The 22424-nt window shown below is 42.7% G+C and overlaps 2 protein-coding genes across 8 annotated transcripts in view; one reads left to right on the top strand and one right to left on the bottom strand.

The window, feature by feature from the left end:
• LOC147901554 (uncharacterized) overlaps positions 1–18698 on the top strand; it is a 35238-nt gene extending 16540 nt beyond the window's left edge. For 2 of the 7 annotated variants that reach the window (XM_087374335.1, XM_087374337.1), the window contains exons 12-13: positions 17689–17754; positions 17878–18698. In XM_087374335.1, the coding sequence (XP_087230461.1) occupies positions 17689–17753 (65 nt within the window). In that variant the 3' untranslated portion in view covers position 17754; positions 17878–18698. The other 5 variants (XR_015540959.1, XR_015540958.1, XR_015540960.1 and 2 more) reach the window with 5 other exon arrangements.
• Positions 6648–7379, bottom strand: LOC147901555 (uncharacterized). The gene has a single exon (XM_087375118.1). It carries the CDS (start codon positions 7377–7379, stop codon positions 6648–6650), a length of 732 nt encoding a protein of 243 aa, XP_087231244.1.
• Positions 18699–22424: the final 3726 nt, after the last annotated feature.

Genomic DNA, 22424 nt, shown 5'->3' with positions numbered 1-22424 from the left:
AGCGCAGTGGAAGCTCTCCAGGATAGGGCCTTGGTAGGCCGGCTTGTTGGGCTTACCTCCTCAAGGCGACAGATTCGGGATTGGCTTCAAGTGAGTTTAGCTGTAGGGGATGACCACATCTAGGAGGTCACCATCTATGGGAGAGGGGTCTTCCTTCTCTAGCTGAGCTCTCTAGAGACCACCTTGTCACTTGTGGAGCAGAGACCTATCTTTCTTGGTCCTCATCTGGTCTTCCTCTTCCCTTTGTACCATGGCTTCATAGTGGAGAACATGGACATGACTCATCACGTACCTCGCTTCCCAGGGCTCCCGGAGGAGTATCGATTCATTCTCCAGTCTATCGGAGGATGTTTTGGTACAATGTTGTAGTCTCCTCCTCCCTCGGCAGCCACAGTGGTCGTGGATGATGGGGTCCCTAGGCTCAGAGTGATTGTGGACACCCCCGATACGAGATCCTTCTGGAGACCTTGGATGGAGGCGAACTACGTTAGAGAGTTGATGGAGTTTATGGTTTTCAACCTTGTGAGTGACTATCATGAGATTGAAACTGCACTATGTTGTGTTTTTAAAGGATGAGTTGGGGAATGTTCCTGGATTCATCTAGGTATATACTTCTGCCGTATTAGCGGACATGCAAATTTCACCTTGTGAAGTTTTCGTCCAAGTTGTGGCCTGCTGGTATTGTGATAATTCTTTCTATCTTAAATGGTGCATTGCCCTATCAGCTAGATTTAGATTTAGATGCCCGTTGGGGAGAGACTAAAATGAAAACGTTTAGACTTCACAAGCAGTTGTAGCTTGATTGAAGAGATTTTGGACTACCTTTTGATTAGCCTTCTCCTTTAGTGCTAGCCTTCGTCATGGCTGAGTCTGCCCTTCACCTCCGGAGTGCCGACAGAAACTCAGTACGAAGACTTTGTATAAATGGATGCTCAAGTATGTGTGGGTGTGTGGATTTGTATGTGTGAGAGCATATTTTTATACTATGGTCTACACCCACTGTTGGGCGCTGATGACGTCCGTGGGGATGTCATAGTAGCTAGTCCTTGCTATGCATGATGGAGTTTATGGTTTTCAATTTTGTGAGTGACTATCATGAGATTGAAACTGCACTATGTTGTGTTTTTAAAGGATGAGTTTGGGAATGTTCATGGATTCATCTAGGTATATGCTTCTGCCGTATTAGCGGACATGCAAATTTCACCTTGTGAAGTTTTCGTCCAAGTTGCGGCCTGCTGGTATTGTGATAATTCTTTCTATCTTAAATGGTGTGTTGCCCTATCAGCGAGATTTAGATTTAGATGCCCGTTGGGGAGAGACTAAAATGAAAACGTTTAGACTTCACAAGCAGTTGTGATACGATCTATCTCTAATTCTCTCTTGGATTTCGTCAATCACGGGCAAGGAAAAATCACAGGCGATGGCATCACGTATATCCCCTTAGCCTTTCTCATGGATAGCATACACACAAAAGATACGTAACTTTTCATTCCTCATGCCTATCCACAAGCCACAGTTCCCTAGATGGTTCCCCCTGCCACATGTCATCTTTTAAGGCCTTTAGCTTGGTACACCATTTACCCCTCTCTTGGGGCACAATTTAAAACATTTGCTCCTTGGTATTATTACACATTTAGGTGCACCTAGGCCTTAGCACTCAGAACCACCTAGTCGATGCCAATACACCCTCACCTAGGACCTTGGCAGTTACTTCCCTTGACCATTATATTTACACACATAAACTATTACAGAAGTTGGTCCTCTAAGGGAAAATGCCCACCGATCTTTCCGAGGTCATGCTATCTCGGCTAGAGCATAACATTCCTCCCTCTTCAAGCATCAGTGTCCTCGATGATGAAATCTGGGAACACTCTCCGTAGTTGGTATACGGATTCCCAGGTAGCTTCCGATAGAGGTAGTCCATGCCATGCAACCAACACCGTGGGTATCTTCCGATTGCGCACTTGCATTGTTCCTCGGTCCAGGATTCTTGTTGGCTTGCGTCTTGCATTATCCTCTATCTCCTGAAATAAAACCACACCTTCGATTAGTGAGTCACCAGTATGCAAAAATTTCTTTAAACAAGAAACATGAAACACTGGGTGCACCTTACACCCCGGTGGTAATTCTAATTTATAGGCTACCTTGCCTATTCTTTTTAGAATTGACCATGGCCCACAATATCGAGGTGATAACTTAGCACACTCTCCTGCAGTCAAAGACTTAGAGTGCGAAGGAACTCTGAGAAAAACTTTTTCTCCTTTCTTAAATTCTCTAGTGGATCGGTTTTCATCCACATACGCCTTAGCTCTATCCATAGCTTGGCGGATGTTAGCTCTCGCAAGTGCTAGCATCTCCCGCATCTGAACCACAAAGTTTGCGGCACTAGGCACTTTCTGAGGTACTCCAACTATAGTTGGATTCGCTAGTCTATAACCATAGTTCAGTTCAAACGGACTGAACCCTGTAGAGGAATGTTTTCTATCATTGTAGGCAAACTCCAACAATGGCAACCACTTGTCCCATGTATGTTGTCGCAATAACACATATGCTCTAAGCATATCCCCTAAAATTTAGTTGATTCTTTCTGTTTGACCATCCGTTTCTGGATGATCCCCACTACTCATTCCCAACTCAGTCCTTAGTGTCTCAAATACCGCAGTCCAAAAATGACCGGTAAATTTGACATCTCTGTCTGACACTATGGATATGGGTAATCCATGTAGAGGAAATATATGTCTAATAAACAAATCCGCCACTTGCGGGGCACTAACTGACTCCCTAGTTGGAATGAAGTGAGCCATCTTGGTAAGACGATCAACCACCACGAGGATAGAATCATATCCACCTTGTGTCGTAGGCAGATCTACAATAAAGTCCATGGAAATGCTCTCCTACTTACTTAGTGGTATCTCCAAGGGCTGTAAAAGTCCGGGTGGCTTCACTCGCTCGGCCTTACTTACCTGACACGAAAAACAAGGTGTCACATATTCATGAATATGCTTTTTTATCTTTGGCCAAAAGAAATCTCGCTTCACGAGATCATATGTCTTCTCGATTCCTGGATGTCCCGCACATGGGCTATCATGGCACTGTCGAATGACTCTCTAGCTGAGATCATTCTGATTAGGTACTACTACCTTGCCATTTCTTTTCAGCATACCATCCCTTATGGTATATTTTGCATAAGTTTGGCCTTTTTTGAATGCCAGGTCATCATTTTCGTTTTCCCCGGGTTTTAACACATGAGCCATAGGCCAAAGGCTCTGGACAAACTCGTCCACCTTTTGAGTTTCTCTAATCTCGGTCATTAGAGCACTCTCTAATACCGTGAAACTCATGTTATGCATAATGCGTGACAATGCATCATTAACTTTATTATCTTTTCCTCTTCGGTACCGAATCGTCAAATTAAACTCCTGCATGAGTTCTGCCCACCTATCTTGGCAGCCTCTCAAGTCAAGTTGTTTACAAAAATGTTTCAGAGTATCATGATCAACATCCACATAAAACTCTGATCCATACAAATAATGTCACCATGTTTTCAAAGCATGGACAACAGCATACAACTCTAATTCATGAGTTGGCCAATTCCTTTGAGAGGGAGAAAGCTTCTTGCTTTCAAAGGCTACTGGCCTTCCCTCTTAAAGGAGAACTGCTTCTACCGCACTGCCACTTGCATCGGTTTCTAGGAACAACGGTTTATGGGGATCAACTATTTTTAACACCGGTCGTGTGACCACAGCTTGTTTTATGGTGTTAAAACTTTCCTGTTGATTTTGTCCCCATATAAAAGGTACTTTATCTGAGGTCAGATCAGTCAATGGCGATACTATTTCGGAATATCCTTTGATATGCCTTAGATAAAATTGGACAAATCCCAAGAATGATCGCAAAGCTGTCAGACTCTGAGGGATTGGCCAAGTCAGTATCATAGCCACTTTCTTTGGATCCATTTCTATCCCCTCTGGAGTAATTATGAATCCTAAGTATTCAAGTCTAACGATACACAGTATAGTTTTCTTCTTATTCACATAAAGACTGGCTTTCCTCAAAGTACTGAACACTACTCTTAAGTGTTCGTGATGCTCAGTAATACTTTTACTGAATACCAGAATATCGTCAATAAAATGTACTACAAACTTTCCAATATACGGACGTAGTAAATCGTTCATAAGCATGACGAATGTAGTAGGAGCATTGGTAAGTCCAAAGGGCATTACTAAAAACTCATAATGACCAAACCTGCTTCTAAAGCGGTCTTATGCACATCCTCGGCTCTAATACGGATCTGATGGTAGCCACACTTAAGATCTATCTTACTGAAAATTACAGCCCCATGCAATGCATCTAGCAAATCATCGATCCGAGCCATCGGATACCTGTGCTTACTAGTGATATTATTCAATGCTTTGTAATCTATACAGAGGCGAAAAGTATCATCTTTCTTCCTCTTTAATATCAGTGGCGAAGCAAAAGGTGAAAAACTGGGTTGAGTCTGCCTCAACTTGAGGTATTCTTCCAATTGTCTTCGCACCTCAGCTTCTTCTGTAAAGCTTAATCTATAGGGAGGTCTATTTACAGGTTCTGCCCCCGGGATAAGCTCAATTTTATGCTGAACATTCCGCTCTGGAGGTAACTCATCCCTAAAACAATCAGAGAACTTCTCCGATATCTCTTTAGCCAACTCGGCCATTTTTCCATCTCGACTAGCCTCAGTGCTAGTCGACGCATCATCAATTGACTCTACCGATGCTATACACAGACACAGAAACTCTTTCGGAGTCTTCCGAACTTCCATGGCTGAAATCAATGGTCCTCGAGGTAAACCCTTTTCACCTCGCAAAACATACTCTACCCCGTTCATCTTGAACTGGTAAATATGCTTTTTCCAATCAATGGCTGGATTTTTCCAAAAATGCCAAGCTATGCCTTGGGCTATATGTGCGTAAGCAAGCCTGGTTAACTCAAAGCCCAGCTTCTCAACATAGTCTTGTATTCGAAGTTCCAACTGGGTAACCCTTTGGTCCCATACTTCAGTTGAACTTTCGTCCGTCATCCTGACCGTATAAGCATTTTGAGACGGACTAGTTTTCAACTTGAGCCTCTTAATAAGCTTCGAGTTAATTACATTGTGCGTTGACGCTGAGTCAAACAACACAATCACATCATGATTGGCTACTTGCCCTTTCATTTTAATTAACTTGGGCTCATCGAAAACCGTATACCCCGTTGCTGCGGGCTTTGAAAGGATGTTATCAGGTGCACCGCTTACTAACTTTGTAACAGACACACTTTACAACACAGGTACTAACCTCTGAGAAGGTCCCGCCAATTGCATATGCATATGTTCCGCATTGGGACTCTCCAGCATTTTCGTGTCGCATTCAGATATTATCATATTGGCCGTGCGATGGTCTTTGTTCAGTGGACAATCTTTCCACTGATGTCGCTGAAGGCAGCCGAAGCACAATCCTTCTTTTCTAGCTTTTTCTTTTTGTTCAGGGGTCAACGAGGACTTTGACCAAGCCCGGGCTGCCATTGGAGTTACTTTTCTTTTCACCCCAACGGTGGCACTTGTCTTTGCTGGTCCCTCAACCGGCTTCACTTGCTTGGTTTGGCCACTTGGCTGCGAGACACTTGTCTTTGAAGTCCATTTCCTCTTAAATCCCCCTTTCCTCGGGTACTCATGCTGAGTCCCTGCCTGCACAAATCCACTAGATCTGCCTTTGGCATCCTCATAGTTCAGGGCTACTGCAATAGATTCATCTAATGTAGTCACATATTTAGCCCGAGCTTCCATTTTAATCTTGTCATTCAGTCCATAGATATAGTCTTTCAACTGAACCGACATAGGGAGAGGGTCTGTTATCTTCATAACACATTCCGTGAACTTGTCAGTGTACTCTACCACCGATAAATTCCTCTGGCGAAGGTTTCTATAAGCATCCCAAGCTCGGGACTCTTCATCAGGTGGAAGAAAGTGTTTCTTAAATTCAGCTTTAAACCCTTCCCAGGTGGCAAGGGCAACTTGATCTTTCTGTTGCTTAATCCACCATCTATCCGTTGCCTTAATAAACAGGTGAGTGGTCTCGCGGATTTTCTTTAGATCAGATCTGATTTCACAAATGGCGAAGGCTTCTTCCCACTTGTGTAACCAAACCTCGATCACATCAGAACTGCGCTCAGTCATCCGACCAGTGTACTTTTCCGGTCTATAGTTTGCAATATTAGGTACCTTGACCTTTGCACGTTCTGATGAGTGTATACTGGGCTCTGGCTCTGCTAGAGCTTTGCCCTTTTCATTTCTAGATGGTCTAGCCGACAAGGCTTGCACCATCTCCCTAATTTCATTTTGACCAGCATTCACTTGAAGCTGTTGGTTCATGATCTGCTGTAAAGCATCTTCTAATATAGAAATCCTACCCACCAAAGTAGGCATTGTGTGATGGGACACTTCTTGCGTAAATCGTGCTCTAGATTCACCAAGATTTACCCTGGAATCTTGTCCCTCTGCCTCCATTGTTTCAAAAGGGAAAATAGTTTTTTTTTTTTTCCACTTCAGAATCCCCTTTGCTGTACAGGAATAATAAACTGCAAACTCTGCTGTACAGGAACAAATCGACTGCAGACTGGAAACTAAAATTTTATACAAAAGGAAAAATGATGCTCCCTGGAAGTTCCACGAATCGCAGATGTCTTGATTTATTTCTTATGCCAAGCCTTTGCAAGCCTCGAAAATCATCCGCAACAAAACTCGTGTCTATGGTGCCCACGGTTTCAGCCCAGGTTCTGCCATCGACTTCGAACAGCAAAATCACCCGTCGAGGAGCCCGCAGTCCAAACAGATCAACGACAACGTTCACAGTTGTGGTTGCATGCAGCAAATCCCCCACTTTCACACCGCCATCGTAAATAACCCTGCCTAGACCATGCTGCCTCCGTTGTTGGCTTCCAAACAGCTGCTGCACACGAGATGCACGGTCTGCATGACCACCGGGAACGAGCTCCGCCACAAAGATACGCCCAGTATCGGCCTTGCCGAGCTCGAAGACGATGCCGAAGGGCTTGGACAAAGTAATCACGACGATGTCACTGGAGCCACCAAGCTTTCTGGTGATGGGGATGGTTTCGTCTAAGAGTTTACCAACAGGGCCAAGACCGATCTTAACAAGCTCCAAATTGCAGCACGAGACATGGAGAGGAGGTCTGGCTATGGCTTTGCTTGGTATGCAAGCTTTCTCAAGACCATTCCTTGTTGTTGAGAGGAGAGCCTTGCACATCGATGGGTCTCCCCTTTTTTTCTCTGACAACTCGTCTTCTCGAGCTCTTTCTAGTGCCTTCGTTCGTTCATCAACCCACCCAACCTTCAGGCCCATCAGCCCGCGTAATGACCAGCCAGCCCACCATGTGCTCTCGTGTGCATCGTCTCTCCCTCTCTTTCCTCTCGTTCATCCACCTGAACGCTCTGATACCAAATGATACGATCTATCTCTAATTCTCTCTTGGATTTCGTCAATCATGGGCAAGGAAAAATCACAGGCGATGGCATCACGTATATCCTCGCAGCCTTTCTCATGGATAGCATACACACAAAAGATACATAACTTTTCATTTATCCACAAGCCCACAGTTTCCTAGATGGTTCCCCCTACCACATGTCATCTTTTTAAGCCTTTAGCTTGGTACACCATTTACCCCTCTCTTGGGGCACAATTTAAAACATTTGCCCCTTGGCATTATTACACATTTAGGTGCACCTAGGCCTTAGCACTCAGAACCACCTAGTCGATGCCAATACACCCTCACCTAGGACCTTGGCAGTTACTTCCCTTGACCATTATATTTACGCACATAAACTATTACAAAAGTCGGTCCTCTAAGGGAAAATGCCCACCGATCTTTCCGAGGTCATGCTATCTCGGCTAGAGCATAACAAGTTGTAGCTTGATTGAAGAGATTTTGGACTACTTTTTGATTAGCCTTCTCCTTTAGTGCTAGCCTTCGTCATGGCTGAGTCTGCCCTTTACCTCCGGAGTTCCGACAGAAACTCAGTACGAAGACTTTGTATAAATGGATGCTCAAGTATGTGTGGGGGTGTGGATTTGTATGTGTGAGAGCATATTTTTATACTATGGTCTACACCCACTGTTGGGCGCTGATGACGTCAGTGGGGATGTCATAGTAGCTAGTCCTTGCTATGCATGATGGAGTTTATGGTTTTCAACCTTGTGAGTGACTATCATGAGATTGAAACTGCACTATGTTGTGTTTTTAAAGGATGAGTTTGGGAATGTTCTTGGATTCATCTAGGTATATGCTTCTGCCGTAGTAGCGGACATGCAAATTTCACCTTGTGAAGTTTTCGTCCAAGTTGCGGCCTGCTGGTATTGTGATAATTCTTTCTATCTTAAATGGTGCGTTGCCCTATCAGCTAGATTTAGATTTAGATGCCCGTTGGGGAGAGACTAAAATAAAAACGTTTAGACTTCACAAGCAGTTGTAGCTTGATTGAAGAGATTTTGGACTACTTTTTGATGAGCCTTCTCCTTTAATGCTAGCCTTCGTCATGGCTGAGTCTACCCTTCACCTCCGGAGTGCCGACAGAAACTCAGTACGAAGACTTTGTGTAAATGGATGCTTAAGTATGTGTGGGGGTGTGGATTTGTATGTGTGAGAGCATATTTTTATACTATGGTCTATACCCACTGTTGGGCGTTGATGACGTCAGTGGGGATGTCATAGTAGCTAGTCCTTGCTATGCATGATGGAGTTTATGGTTTTCAACCTTGTGAGTGACTATCATGAGATTGAAACTGCACTATGTTGTGTTTTTAAAGGATGAGTTTGGGAATGTTCATGGATTCATTTAGGTATATGCTTCTGCCGTATTAGCGGACATGCAAATTTCACCTTGTGAAGGTTTTGTCCAAGTTGCGGCCTGTTGGTATTGTGATAATTCTTTCTATCTTAAATGGTGCGTTGCCCTATCAGCTAGATTTAGATTTAGATGCCCGTTGGGGAGAGACTAAAATGAAAATGTTTAGACTTCACAAGCAGTTGTAGCTTGATTGAAGAGATTTTGGACTACCTTTTGATTAGCCTTCTCCTTTTGTGCTAGCCTTCGTCACGGCTGAGTCTGCCCTTCACCTCCGGAGTGCCGACAGAAACTCAGTACGAAGACTTTGTATAAATGGATGCTCAAGTATGTGTGGGTGTGTGGATTTGTATGTGAGAGCATATTTTTATACTATGGTCTACACCCACTGTTGGGTGCTGAGGACGTCAGTGGGGATGTCATAGTAGCTAGTCCTTGCTATGCATGATGGAGTTTATGGTTTTTAACCTTGTGAGTGACTATCATGAGATTGAAACTGCACTATGTTGTGTTTTTAAAGGATGAGTTTGGGAATGTTCCTGGATTCATCTAGGTATACGTCAGAGAGTTGAGGTCTTTGGGTTTCCAGGCCAATGCCTTCAATGCAAACAAATGGGACACTTAGCTCGGGATTGCTTGAGAGGCCAGGGTAGGGATCCTCCTTAGCCTAGGCAAGAGAAGGGGGCTCCCCCTCAGCCCAGGCAGGGGCAGAGGGCTCCCCAGCATCAGGGTGGGAGTCAGATTGTCAGTAGCACTCGCGAACACCTTGGATCGAGCCCTCTCAAGAGACTTGGACCAAGGTGGAACACAAGAAGCCCATCAAGGCAGCCCTTAAGTGTCGCAGGTATCGGGCTAGGGTAAGAGAGTGTGAGAGAGCTCGATCGGCGATCCCCCAATCTTAGGAGAAACTGGCAGAGGTTGCCCCTATGGAGCTGGAGGAGGAGACCTTCTTTGATCTCTCGATTGAGCCGCAGGCGCCAGCAAAACAAAGCGCCCAAGAACCTTTGCAGCAGGAGCCTGGAGCCACCGCTAAGCAGGTCTCGATGGACCCTCCATTGGGGCCGTCCCTCCCCCTCCTGACCCCCTCCCCCCCCCTCGGCCTCCGCCTGCCCTCCCCCTTAGTCCCCCTATCCCCTTCTCTTGAACCTGTAGTCACCCGTACCACCCGCCCCTCCTTCTCCCTACCCGCCTCCCCTCCCTTCCTCTAGGAGTGCAGCTCCCTCCGTCCCTTCCGTTACCGGTCTCCCTTCTCTTTCTAGACCCGTGCCTTCAGGCAAGGGGGTGCCAGAGTCCTCTCCCTTGCAGCAGGCCCCGGGTCCCTCTTTCCAGGCGTAGCCTAGTCTTGGTGCATCCTTCACACAACAGAGCTCAGGCGGTTCGTTTTCACAGCCTCCAGGTCCCAAGCCTCGTCCAGGACAGCCTTTGCCTAGAGAGTTTTGGTGGCTAGGACTGTGGAACTATCTTGAGATCCTTGACATATACCCAATGGCTCAAGAGGAGTCTGTCCTAATTTTTCAGTGCGAAGGAGTCTCTATAGGAGTGTTTGGCTCGTGGTTGTGTCTTTTATCTTCGCGGCGTACGGAGAGGATCAGTGGACTCCCACACTGCTTGGGACCTTATGATGCATCAACACATGTTTGACATGATGGAGGAGTGGCTTGGCCCTCAGGGGAGGGAGATGTGGGTCACCCATGGTCACACCGCCACTTTTCAGCTTTCTCAACTGACTGTCAGGAGCTGGGTGTTGCAGTCTATGTGCTTCGCCTGGGACCCGAGGTTCAGCTGAAGCAGGCCATGTATTGGGCTCTACAGGTTTGTGCAGATAGATTAGGGGTTGAGTCCTCATTTCTAAGGCACTGGGCCACCAAGGTAGGGATCGAGCCAGCTATGCCCTTCGTGCGATGCCGTCTTGACGCAGATTACTCTCCCTCTAAACCCGTAGCGGTCCCAGAGGTCTCAAGTTTAAGCACATGCTTTCACTCATAGGCGAGCTCTGTTCTCCACCCCCCCACCTCCCCATGAGTTGGACCATGGTGAGTTGGAACGTGCACAGGCTCCACAACCACGCGCGTCAGCAGCCGCAGCATCTGATACTTTGACAAGAGTTGCAGAGGGCAGTGGTTGGGTGGACAGTGGACTTCCTCTTGATCTAGGAGCATATGTTTTCAGCCACAGATGTTCGACGTAGACGGCATGTCCTTCCAGGGAGAGGCCATGAGGTGTGGTCCCCCGCGGTTGGCAGGAGTGGGGGCGTTTGCATTTCGGTGTCCCAGTCCGTTGGATGAAGAACTCATGACGCAAGCCATTCATGCACGAAAAGGTCATTCCAATGATCAAGCATTCACAGCTTCAGATAGAAGCAAAGACAGAGATAGAGGCAGAGGTAGAACATTTCAGCACGAAGTGGTCATCATCAGCAACAAAGTCATCAGTAAAATCAGCATCAGCATCATCCTCATCGGCATAATCATCAGCAACCAAGAGGAAATCATTCCAACAAAGGAAGATTCCAAGGAAGAGGGAATGCATCCACCAACGCGTTAAACATTCAGTGTAATTACTGTCATAACTTTAGACACTATGAAAGAGATTGCCGCAAGAAGCGGTATGACCAATCCGGTCAATCCAGCAGCATTGGAGGGAATTTTTGCAGAAGAGGAAATAATTGCGATAGACATTCAAGTCACAGTCATTATGCCAATAAACCTGAGAATATGTTCCTTGCAAGCGAGGATATGCAAAAGACTGAAACAATGTATGTTGACATAGTGCGAGTCGAAAGGGGAATGCAGTTATCAAGTCGATCAAGCAGATCAAGATCCTTGGTATATCGGCAATAGCGCATCATCTCATATGACAAAGCATCAGGAATGGTTCACAGAGATGAAACCATTAGAAGGGCAGAAGAACGTTATCTTCACTGCAGATAACACATGGAATCCAGCTCAAGGAAAATGCATTGTCCCTATGAACAATTTCACTGGTACAAAAACATTTGTGAAAGATGTATTCTATGTTCCGAAGCTCAGCAAGAACATCCTATCAGTTGGGCAAATGATGAAACACAACTATCGAGTAATCTTCGATGGAGATGAATGCACTATCAGAGTCAAATCCAGAGGATATCAGTAAGTAGGAAAAGCAGTCAAGGAAGGATGCTTATTCATAATGCTAGCTTCAGTATTAGATTTGCATGCCATGTCAGCTCAACAGCAACCGATGCCACTTTTTGCAGTATGGCACAAGAGATATGGACATGGCAGTTTCAAAAGCTTGATTCAGCTAAGAAATCAAAATATGGCAATTGGAATTCCCAAGCTACAGGTTCTCGGAAAAGTTTGTGAAGCATGTTACTTCGGTAAATAAAAGCAAACCAACTTTGACAGAAGTATCTCTCGAGTAAGAGGTGTTTTTGATTTGATACATATAGATGCATGGGGTTATGCCCAGACCCGTAGCATTAATGGTTCACTTTACTACTTGACTTTTATCGATGACTACAATAGATATTGTTGGGTCTACTTTCTGAAAGAGAAATCTGAAGTCTTTTTTAAATTCAAGAATTCAAAGCCATGGTTGAAAACAAGACATGCAGAAAGATCAAAGCCATGAGATCAGACAGAGGAGGTGAATACATGTCTTCAGCATTCATGAACTTTTGTAGAAGTAATGGCATTCCAAGACAATTCACTTGTGCAGATACTCCTCAGCAAAACACAAGAGCTGAAAGGAAGAACGGTACTTTAGCAAATAGTGCTAGAGCAATGCTTAGTGAGAAGCATCTTTCATATTAGTATTAGGCAAAAGCAATTGCCACTGCAAATTACTTGCTTAATCGGCTTCCAACCTAACTGATTCAGGGTATGACACCTTATGAAGCATTCACTGGACACAAGCCACACATTGGGCATCTCCGCATATTTGGTTGCATAGCAGATGCCCATATACATGACGATCATCGCAAAAAGTTGGATGCAAAGTCATGTAAATGCATCATGGTTGGCTACAGTGAGAAAGCAAAGCATACAAGTTGTATGATCCCATCAACCGAAAGGTCATCATCTCCAGAGATGTAATTTTTGAGAATGGAAAACATCAAATTTCTAGGAGATAGAGACACCGATTACTCAACCATCTACAAAAAAGATTGATGAAGAAGAGCAAGGAGCAGCAACTCAGTCCACCAAGAAAAGCAGACCACCAGCAAGATTGACATATACTCAGAAAAGCAAAGCAATTCAGGTTGAAACCACTAACTATGCTCTTATGACTACCATCATGGCTACAGAAGAGCTAGTGTACTTCGAAGACGCAGTTGACAAGCTGGAATGGCAAATTGCTATGAATGAAGAAATAGAAGCTTTGTATAAGAACAATACCTGGGAATTATGCGAACTTCCACCAGGAAAGAAGGCTATTACACCAATGGGTTTACAAAGTGAAGTACAATCCAGAGGAAATACAAAGCGAGACTAGTTGTAAAAGAATTTGCACAGCAATATGGTCAAGACCATGATGAGACTTGTACTCGAGTAGCAAAGATGAATTCCATACGGTTCTTGATATCACTAGCGACACTCAGCAGATGGAATGTGTATCAGCTAGATGCCAAGAATGCTTTTCTTAATGGTTACCTAGACGAGGAAGTCTATATGGAGCAACTAACAGGTTATGTTGAACCATGGAAAGATAATCATGTTTGTCATCTCAAGAAAAGTCTCTACGGCTTAAAATAAGCACCCAGAAGTTGGTATAGGAGAATCGACAAGTATTTTGCTAATATGAGATACATGAAGTCAATGCAGATCATACTCTCTACTGAAAAAGTTCAAGGGTAAGACATCACTATTGCACTTTTGTATGAATATGATCTGATTGTGATAGGAAGTAATGATAGCTTTATCAAGAAGTTGAAACAAGACTTATCTACAGAGTTCGACATGAAAGATCTTGGACTAATGCACTATTGTCTTGGTATTGAAGTCTACAGAGATTCAAAAAGCACCTTCATAAGTAAGCTAAAATATGTTGACAGTCTCTTGAAGAAGTTTCAATGGCAGATTGCAAGATTGCAGCCTCCCATGGAGCATAGTTTGAAACTTTCAGAAAAGCATACAGTCAATGATAGATTTTATCGATAACTCATTGGATCTCTTATATATCTGACTATCACACGGCCAGAAATTTGTTATGCAGTAAGCTCACTTGCACGTTATGGCAAATCCAAAACAGTCTCACGGGAATGTAGCTAAAAGAGTCTTGAGATACATCGTAAGTACAAGACAGTTTAGAATAGAATACATAGGAAGTCATTTAAGGTTGCATGGATACTGTGACAGTAACTATGCCGGAGATCATGAGACCATGAGATCCACATAGGGATATGCATTTTTTCTTGGTCAAAGTGCTATATCATGGTTGTCAAACAAACAACCAATTGTTTCTTTGTCTTTAACTGAAGCAGAATATAGGGCACTTACTACAAGTGCATGTGAGGCTACATGACTCAGAAGACTATTGGTCAACAACAATATATTGTGATAATCAATCGGCTTAAGCATTGGCCAAGAATCCAGTATATCACTCTAGGACAAAGCACATTGATGTCAGAGAGCAATTCATCAAAGAAAGAGTGTTACTTGGTAACATCACATTGCAGCATTGTAATAGCAAAGAAAATGTTGCAGACATCTTTACCAAACCACTTAGCAAAGAGCTTTTCGAGAAGCACCAAGAAGCTTTTGGTTTGATGCAGAGGAAGGACATTCCCATTAAAGGGGTGTGATGGAATGTAATGCTCAGTCCTTCTTCGATTCTCCAGAATCATCATCTTGAGGGAAGGCCTACTTCATGATGTTGATCTTCAGGGAAGGTGTTTAGGAACCATCTCAACATTATACGTTTGATATGTGCATAGCACTAACCCAATAGAGTGCTGTAAAGGTAAGGGTTAGAAACACTAACTCTAACTCGAACTCTAACTCTAACACTAACCCTAACCCTAACCCGGTTTGTATATATTCTACATTTTCAACTAAATCTAGTGTACAGTTAGTCATTTATGGTGTGCTCTTTAGCTGCGCCCTCTCTCCTCATCTCTACTCTCCTCCTCTCCTCTCTCCATATTTGTTCAGGCCGCCTGAGAGCATGAATGGCTAGCTCGGGAGGTGTTTAGGAACCATCTCAACATTATACGTTTGATATGTGCATAGCACTAACCCAATAGAGTGCTGTAAAGGTAAGGGTTAGAAACACTAACTCTAACTCGAACTCGAACTCTAACACTAACCCTAACCCTAACCCTAAAGCGGTTTGTATATATTCTACATTTTCAACTAAATCTAGTGTACAGTTAGTCATTTGTGGTGTGCTCTTTAGCTGCGCCCTCTCTCCTCATCTCTACTCTCCTCCTCTCCTCTCTCCATATTTGTTCAGGCTGCCTGAGAGCATGAATGGCTAGCTCGGGAGGCTCGGGAAGCAAAAGAAGAACGTGATCGAGAGGCTTGAGAAGCAAAAGAAGAATGCGATCAGGAAGCTCGAGAAGCTGAAAGGGCAGCTCGGGAAGCAAAAAACGAATGATAAGTAGGAACCCATAGTGTTGACTTCGTGGCTCAATCAGTTTGAAGGTTATTTTTCAGTAATGCCTATGAAGGACAACGAGCAGTGCATCCCAGCATTCTTACTCCTCGCATGCGAGGCGGTCACGTGGTGGCTCAAGTGGCAGAAGGACCACTATGATGCAGACAAGGAGACACCTTTGAGTTTATGGTTTTCAACCTTATGAGTGGCTATCATGAGATTGAAACTGCACTATGTTGTATTTTTAGAGGATGAGTTTGAGAATGTTCTTGGATTCATCTAGGTATATATATGCTTCTGCCATATTAGTGGACATGCAAATTTCACCTTGTGAAGTTTTCGTCCATGTTGTGGCCTGCTCGTATTGGGTTAATTCTTTTTATCTTAAGTGGTGTGTTGCCCTATCAACTAGATTTAGATGCTCGTTTGAGAGAGACTAAAATGATATCGGCTAGACTTCACAACATGCTTGTAGCTTGAATGAAGAGATTTTGGACTACTTTTGATTTGCCTTCTCCTTTAGTGCTAGCCTTCGTCATGACTGAGTCTGCCTTTCACCTTCGGAGTGGCGACAGAAACTTGGTATGAAGACTTGTATAAATGGATGCTCAAGTATGTGTGGGTGTGTGGATTTGTATGTGTGAGAGTATATTTTTATGTTATGGTATACACCCATTGTTGGGTGCTGATGACGTTAGTGGGGATGTCATAGTAGCTAGTCCTTGCAATGAGTAATGGAGTTTATAATTTTCAACCTTATGAGTGACTATCATGAGATTGAAACTGCACTAGTTTTTAGAGGATGAGTTTGGTAATGTTCCTGGATTCATATAGGTATATGTTTCTGCCGTATTAGCGGACATGCAAATTTCACCTTGTGAAGTTTTCGTCCATGTTGCGGCGTGCTCATATTGCGTTAATTCTTTCTATCTTAAATGGTGCGTTACCCTATCAACTAGATTTAGATGCTCGTTTGGAAGAGACTAAAATGAAATCGTCTAGACTTCACAAGTAGGCTTGTAGCTTGAATGAAGAGATTTTGCATTACTTTTTGATTAGCCTTCTCCTTGGACCTTTAGTGCTAGCCTTCATCATGACTAAGTCTGCCCTTCACCTCCGGAGTGCAGACAGAAACTCAGTACGAAGACTTTGTATAAATGGATGCTCAAGTATGTGTGGGTGTGTGGATTTGTATGTGTAAGAGCATATTTTTATACTATGGTGTACACCCACTATTGGGCGTGCCGATGACATTAGTGGGGATGTCATAGTAGCTAGTCCCTGCAATGCGTGATGGAGTTTATGGTTTTCAACCTTATGAGTGACTATCATGAGATTGAAACTGTACTATGTTATCATGTGAAATGCCACGCAAGTAGCAACCAGATCAACAAACGGTACAGTAGGTGAGTCAGCAGGGCTCCATGTCAGCAGAGTGGCATGTCAGCGATGATGTCGGCAGGTCGGTTGCCACGTTAGCAGCAGCAGGTCGGCGAACAAGAGCAATCTGGTCGGTGGGCAGAAATATGCCTGGTCGGTCAGTTTGAGGCCCAAGGGGGGCCTATAAAAGTGGTGGTATCTATGGTACGGGATGCAGATGCTTGGGAGAGGACGTGGGCTTGGTGCTGGCCTAGCCTCGGGCTCGGTGGGAGATGGATTTATGGTTGGGAGGTGAGCTTGCCAGCTCCCCCTATGAGGTCCTTGCTAACTGTTGGAGTATTTTACAGGTATGGAGTACTCAGAGGATGCAATCTTGGCTACTATCAGGTATAGACCTAGCTAACCTGTGCTTGAGTGCATGTTTCAGACGGAGATCCATGCTATAAACAGGGCTATAACATCTTAAGGTTTGTGACAAAACCTTGAGGTTTTCAATAGGTCACCTTTCTGAATGTATAAGAACAAATGCGAAGTTGGTTTTTTTGTTTGGGCTGCTTGCATGTTGGCCCCGTTTAGATCTGAGTAAGGTAGATTTCTCTAATGTATTATGGATATTTGGAATATTGCAGATTCTCAGACAGACAGTGGTGGAAAAGAAATGTATTGCAGCAGTGAGGAGGATGGATAGCTTAATTTTGCTTCTAGTTTTTTTGGTGTATGCTTTACCTTGCAAGCCTGGGGCACAATGTTTTTTAGAAAAGACGAGGGGGGGTTTGAAAGTTGAAGTTATTGCTTCCGCAAAAAGTCTGAATGTAGTCTGCACTAAGCCCTCTTCCGTTGTTGAATCTCAGCCCCAAGATCTTTCTTTTCGTTGTCCTCCTTCCGTAGCAGAAGCAGTGAGGGGAAATCACGATGAGGTTTGCTCATGCCTTAAGTTCTTTTATTTTAACTGTACATCACCTTATCAACCACTCACACACTGGCTCTATTATATTTAGGAAGCGCACAGATTTCAACTTATTATTAAATGTGTCCTGTAGGTATTGGGTGTGGAGGGACTTTTTGGGAGTCTCCCTCGTCCGCCACCTTACATCAGGATTATGACTATTCCAAGGTACCTTGTTTCTTGTGACAATGTACGTGAAGTGCAACACACTTCTGTTAAATATGCTGTATTTCCCTCTGCCAGGTAATTTTCCTAGGAGGCACTCTTGTAATCTATTGACCATGGCTGCCCCTTTCCCTATGGAACTTTGTCAGTTAGCTGAATTAGCATTTTGTCCAAAGCAATTGAATTCTTATCTATTAGTATGCAAGGCTAGGTCACAGCGCCTTGCCATATCACACGACTCCTGCTACACTTGAGAATGTCGTCTATTTGTAAAATCTCCTTTGTTGTCATTATCCTTTCAGATATATTTTGCTCCATCATGGTGACTTCTTATGCAGTTGTTCAGACTGAAGTTGCGCAAGGATTTATGACCAGTAGTGTTTCAATAAAGGATCTATCCGTGTAGAGCACACAAATAGAGGTGCTTTCCTTTTAGAAGGGATATTTTCAATCTTGTAGCTGAATATCAGAACCAATCGCAGCTCTGGTAGGTTGCTCAATGATTAAGCTTGCAAAATTGATGTCACATCTGGATGATGAAAAATGACTTTTGAGTAGAAATAGAACTAGTGTGACCAAAGTCGCGCAAGGATTTATGACCTACTGTAGTATTTCAATAAAGGATCTATCCGTGTAGAGCACACAAATAGAGGTGCTTTCGTTTTAGAAGGGATATTTTCAATCTTAACTGAATATAACTGGTTAGAGTAGGATAAGAAGGATGCATTTAAGTAACTTGTTACATAGGAATGGAAGACCGAATGGATTTTAATTCTCAATCTCTTTGAAGCTTTTAAAAGGGCACAATGTTGGTAGAAGGTTTTGGAGTTGTTTTCAGCTTGTCCATGATAGTTGTAGTGAGGATAAGGGAGGATATGTGCGTCTTGTGCGACTTGTGAAAATGGAATAATTTACAGACCTGAATTGAGAACTTTTGCACGACCTTCAACACACATGATTCAGAAAAATCAAGTAAATGCTAAATAAAAGAACTTGCAAGTTATTGGAATATTAAAAAGGAAATATTTGTCTTTTCACCAGCCATGAATCGTGCATTGACGTGCAAGAGGGTGTGTATGTACTTTGCCCGAGTATGTGTCCTTTGGCAAATGCAACATCTTGAAACTTCGATTTTGTATGACAGAAACATGAGTACATTTTGGAAGGAATATTTAGTCAACGTCATGGTGCAAGATTAACTTATGAGTCAAGACATGCGCAGCAAACACATGCACGCATGCGTGCACACTCACGCGTACAGTGCCACACACACACACACACACACACAAAAAAAATCAAAAGTACTTGCACGTGCATGTGCACATGCATGGGCATTTGCATGGCTAAGTCAATTATATTATAGAGCTTGAAAAAGGACAGTAAAAAGCCTCGTAATGCGAGGCCAAACATGATATAGACCGACATATGTGTGTGTGTACGAACAATTGATGATTTGGTAGAACCAAAGGTCTAGTTTCATGCTCATGGTTCTCTAGTCCCATAACATGGTAATGCCTTGTGATTTAAGCAAAGGTCTAAGATTCATTTTGAAAGCAAGAAAAGTACGATTCAGAAAGCTACGTATGCATCAATACACTTTAGAGCTTCATCTACTCTTATAAAGTCAAGGTTCAATATGCCTCAAGGCTCAATAATGGGATGATCTAGTTAATCTAACTAAAAATGTAGGTTGTAGTTTTTGTATGTTGAAATGCTTACTATGCTATCAGCCAAGCTCTAGAGAATGATAATTATTACGTAGGATACTCTAAAGGTGAGCCATGCAATGTGGATGATTGTCCTTAGTCTTCTGGGATTAATCACTATCATTGGTATCAATGCATGTTTTGTTTTATGTCCCTAACTTTTTGTTGTTGGTCGGATCATTGCTTGTTAAAAACTTTAGGATTTCTTGAACTTGTGGTGTGACTAGGCCTCCCAAACTTTGTAGTGGGGTGGTTCTCTTAGGTCTTTCCACAAGCTTGTACAAACAAGAACTATATCCCATCTTGATGGGCTCATAGGCATGCAAAGGGTCTAAGCTATATCCACCTTGTTCAAGGTCAAATCTCACAACCTTAGTAAGAAAAATTTTGTTTTTGAGTCTCTTGATAACTCAAGACTTGGATTTATTAGACACTTACATGTATATACACCTTCAAAAAGTGAAGCACTTTTAAAACACAAGCATATAGGAGAAAAATATTAGATGTAATGGGATGGAGATTCTTTCCTTTGAGTAAAATAAGGCCATGTACTCGATTGTACAATCGTAGTGGCATCAAAGCTCTAACTTTTCCCATCCAAGGAATTGGTGCTATTAGAGTCATGTGTTGACCATCCTAATTCTTAAGGTGAAGATTTGTAATAATTTAATTTTTGTTTGATTAAGGTATGGTTATGTCATAAGCGTGGTGCTCTTTTGAAATGATTCTTGTATGAGAGCTATAGTTGACCAAATTGCCAATTCTTGCATGAGAGTTATAACTAATCATTAACTAAATCACTAGTACTGCACAACTTTCCTCGTGCGCGATTCTAAATTCCTGTATAAGTTCAGCAAGAAAGGTGAAGTTTGATGGAGGAATTAGATTATGGATTAATAGACCTTAGTATGCTAGGATAGATATAAGGGTATTAGGTTGGAAAAGTGTGGGGCAAGCTAATCACGTGGTCATGCAAGCATGTGCATGCTTGGCTTTTGATGAGGCTAAAAGAGAAGTTGCCCATACTTTTCGGATAAGGTTTGATAGTGTTTGATGCAACCAAGAGCTAAGGGGAGCCACAAGAAAGCGATGAAGGGCTAAATTCTTTAAAAAATCAATGCTTGTGGGAGTGTGTGCGAAAATGACTTGTTGTATCACTCAACAAGTGAAGTAGGATTGAGTGCAGAGTTCTAGTTTGAGATAATATATAGTTTTATTCCACGAGTTTTACTCCTCCCTCCTAATCATTTTGTGGGGTGTGAAGTCAATTGTTTTAGAATTTGCTATTTTCGACTCTTAGTTTAGTTTTCGGTTTGCAGCGTTGTATTATTATTGGGGTTTATGCTAATGTTTCAACAAAGAAATTTGTACAATAGTACAATATCTAGCTTGTCATTCTATCCGCATGCAAAACATCAAAAATTTGGCAGTGTACCTTTCCTAAGGGATGTAGTTGATCACTTGAAAATGGGCATAAATGAACTCGTGAGCAAAAACTCAAAAGAGCATGGTAACTTGCTCCCAAGACTAGTATAACCAATCATCATCCATGAAATTTTTGGTGAATATTGGCTTTCCCATGGCATCCAACCTTGAGAAACACTTCTGCAAAGCAAGCTTGCAAGCACCCTAATGAACCTCTTCAAGATGATGCACATAAAAAACTTTATTTTGATATCCAAGAAAACCCATATAGATATGCATATACTAGAAAGGCATGACATGTCCAATTGTAGTAACCTCTTGAGTAGTCGAATAGATCTAGTAGCATCTAAGAAAGAAATGTCCTTAGTTTCCTATGATTGTGAGATATGGTCTATTTTGACCTACTCTATTTCAAGTTTCTCTGTCTTTATGTCCACTGCATGTTTTTGTTCTAGTTGCAATTCTTCGAGCTAGGCATAAGATCTATGTAAATTACCAAGTCAACTTTTGTTTCAATTGGAATTTCTAACTTTCTAGTAACCTACACCTCTGATTCTCTTGTACACTTGCTTTAGAGGAATCTCGTCTATAGCTTTATAAGAAGCTCCTCTTCTTAGCCTTATATGAATTCTCTTTTTGGGGGTAGAATTGGTCGAGCGTGTCTCTCTTTCCATCGGTACCAATGGTGCATTAATACCCCTTTTACTTTCTTGCTTTCTCTTCAACATCTTGATCCTCCTAAATTATCAATCCTTTTTTTGGTTGATTGATAATATGCACTAAAGAAAACCGAACAAATATAATAGACCTCATCTTGGAATGGTAAGTGTTGTGCTAGTAAGCATTGGGTCCGCGAGGGTCTTAGGGGGTCAGGTCGGTGATTCATTGAATAGATATGTATATATCCACTTTGTCTTTTTTGTCTACATAGAATTTCACCCATGATTTTACACTTGCCCATTCCACTTTTCCCTCTGCTCTAGAAAATACAGGAATGAACAATTGTCTTTCTCTATATAATCATATTTCATCAGCATTAACACCCTTTTCAAAAACTAAGGAAAATGATTGTGACAATTTGCCTTCCTGCAATGTTTGATCATGAAATAAACTTTTGTATGAAATGGCTTTCCAAACTCCTGAAATCATTAACTCATCGAGACAACGAGCTGAAGCTTTAATTGGAGGACTAGGAATTAAGGGTAAGTCAAACAACTGTGATACTAACTAAAGTGCAACAGGTAGCTCAAGAGTTAAAAAACCCGGTCCATGACTAGCAGCTCCTTGAGAGAGAACATCTTTCTTGAAGTTCCCCCCAAACATATAGAAAATCATGTTTTGGAAG

The sequence above is a fragment of the Dipteris shenzhenensis genome, chromosome 5 (assembly GCF_047967505.1).
Source record: "Dipteris shenzhenensis isolate YYH24624 ecotype China chromosome 5, Dip_SZ_1.0, whole genome shotgun sequence".
Classification (NCBI taxonomy): domain Eukaryota; kingdom Viridiplantae; phylum Streptophyta; class Polypodiopsida; order Gleicheniales; family Dipteridaceae; genus Dipteris; species Dipteris shenzhenensis.
Note: the sequence above shows the minus strand (reverse complement) of the source record. Positions and strands in the feature narration are given on the sequence as shown.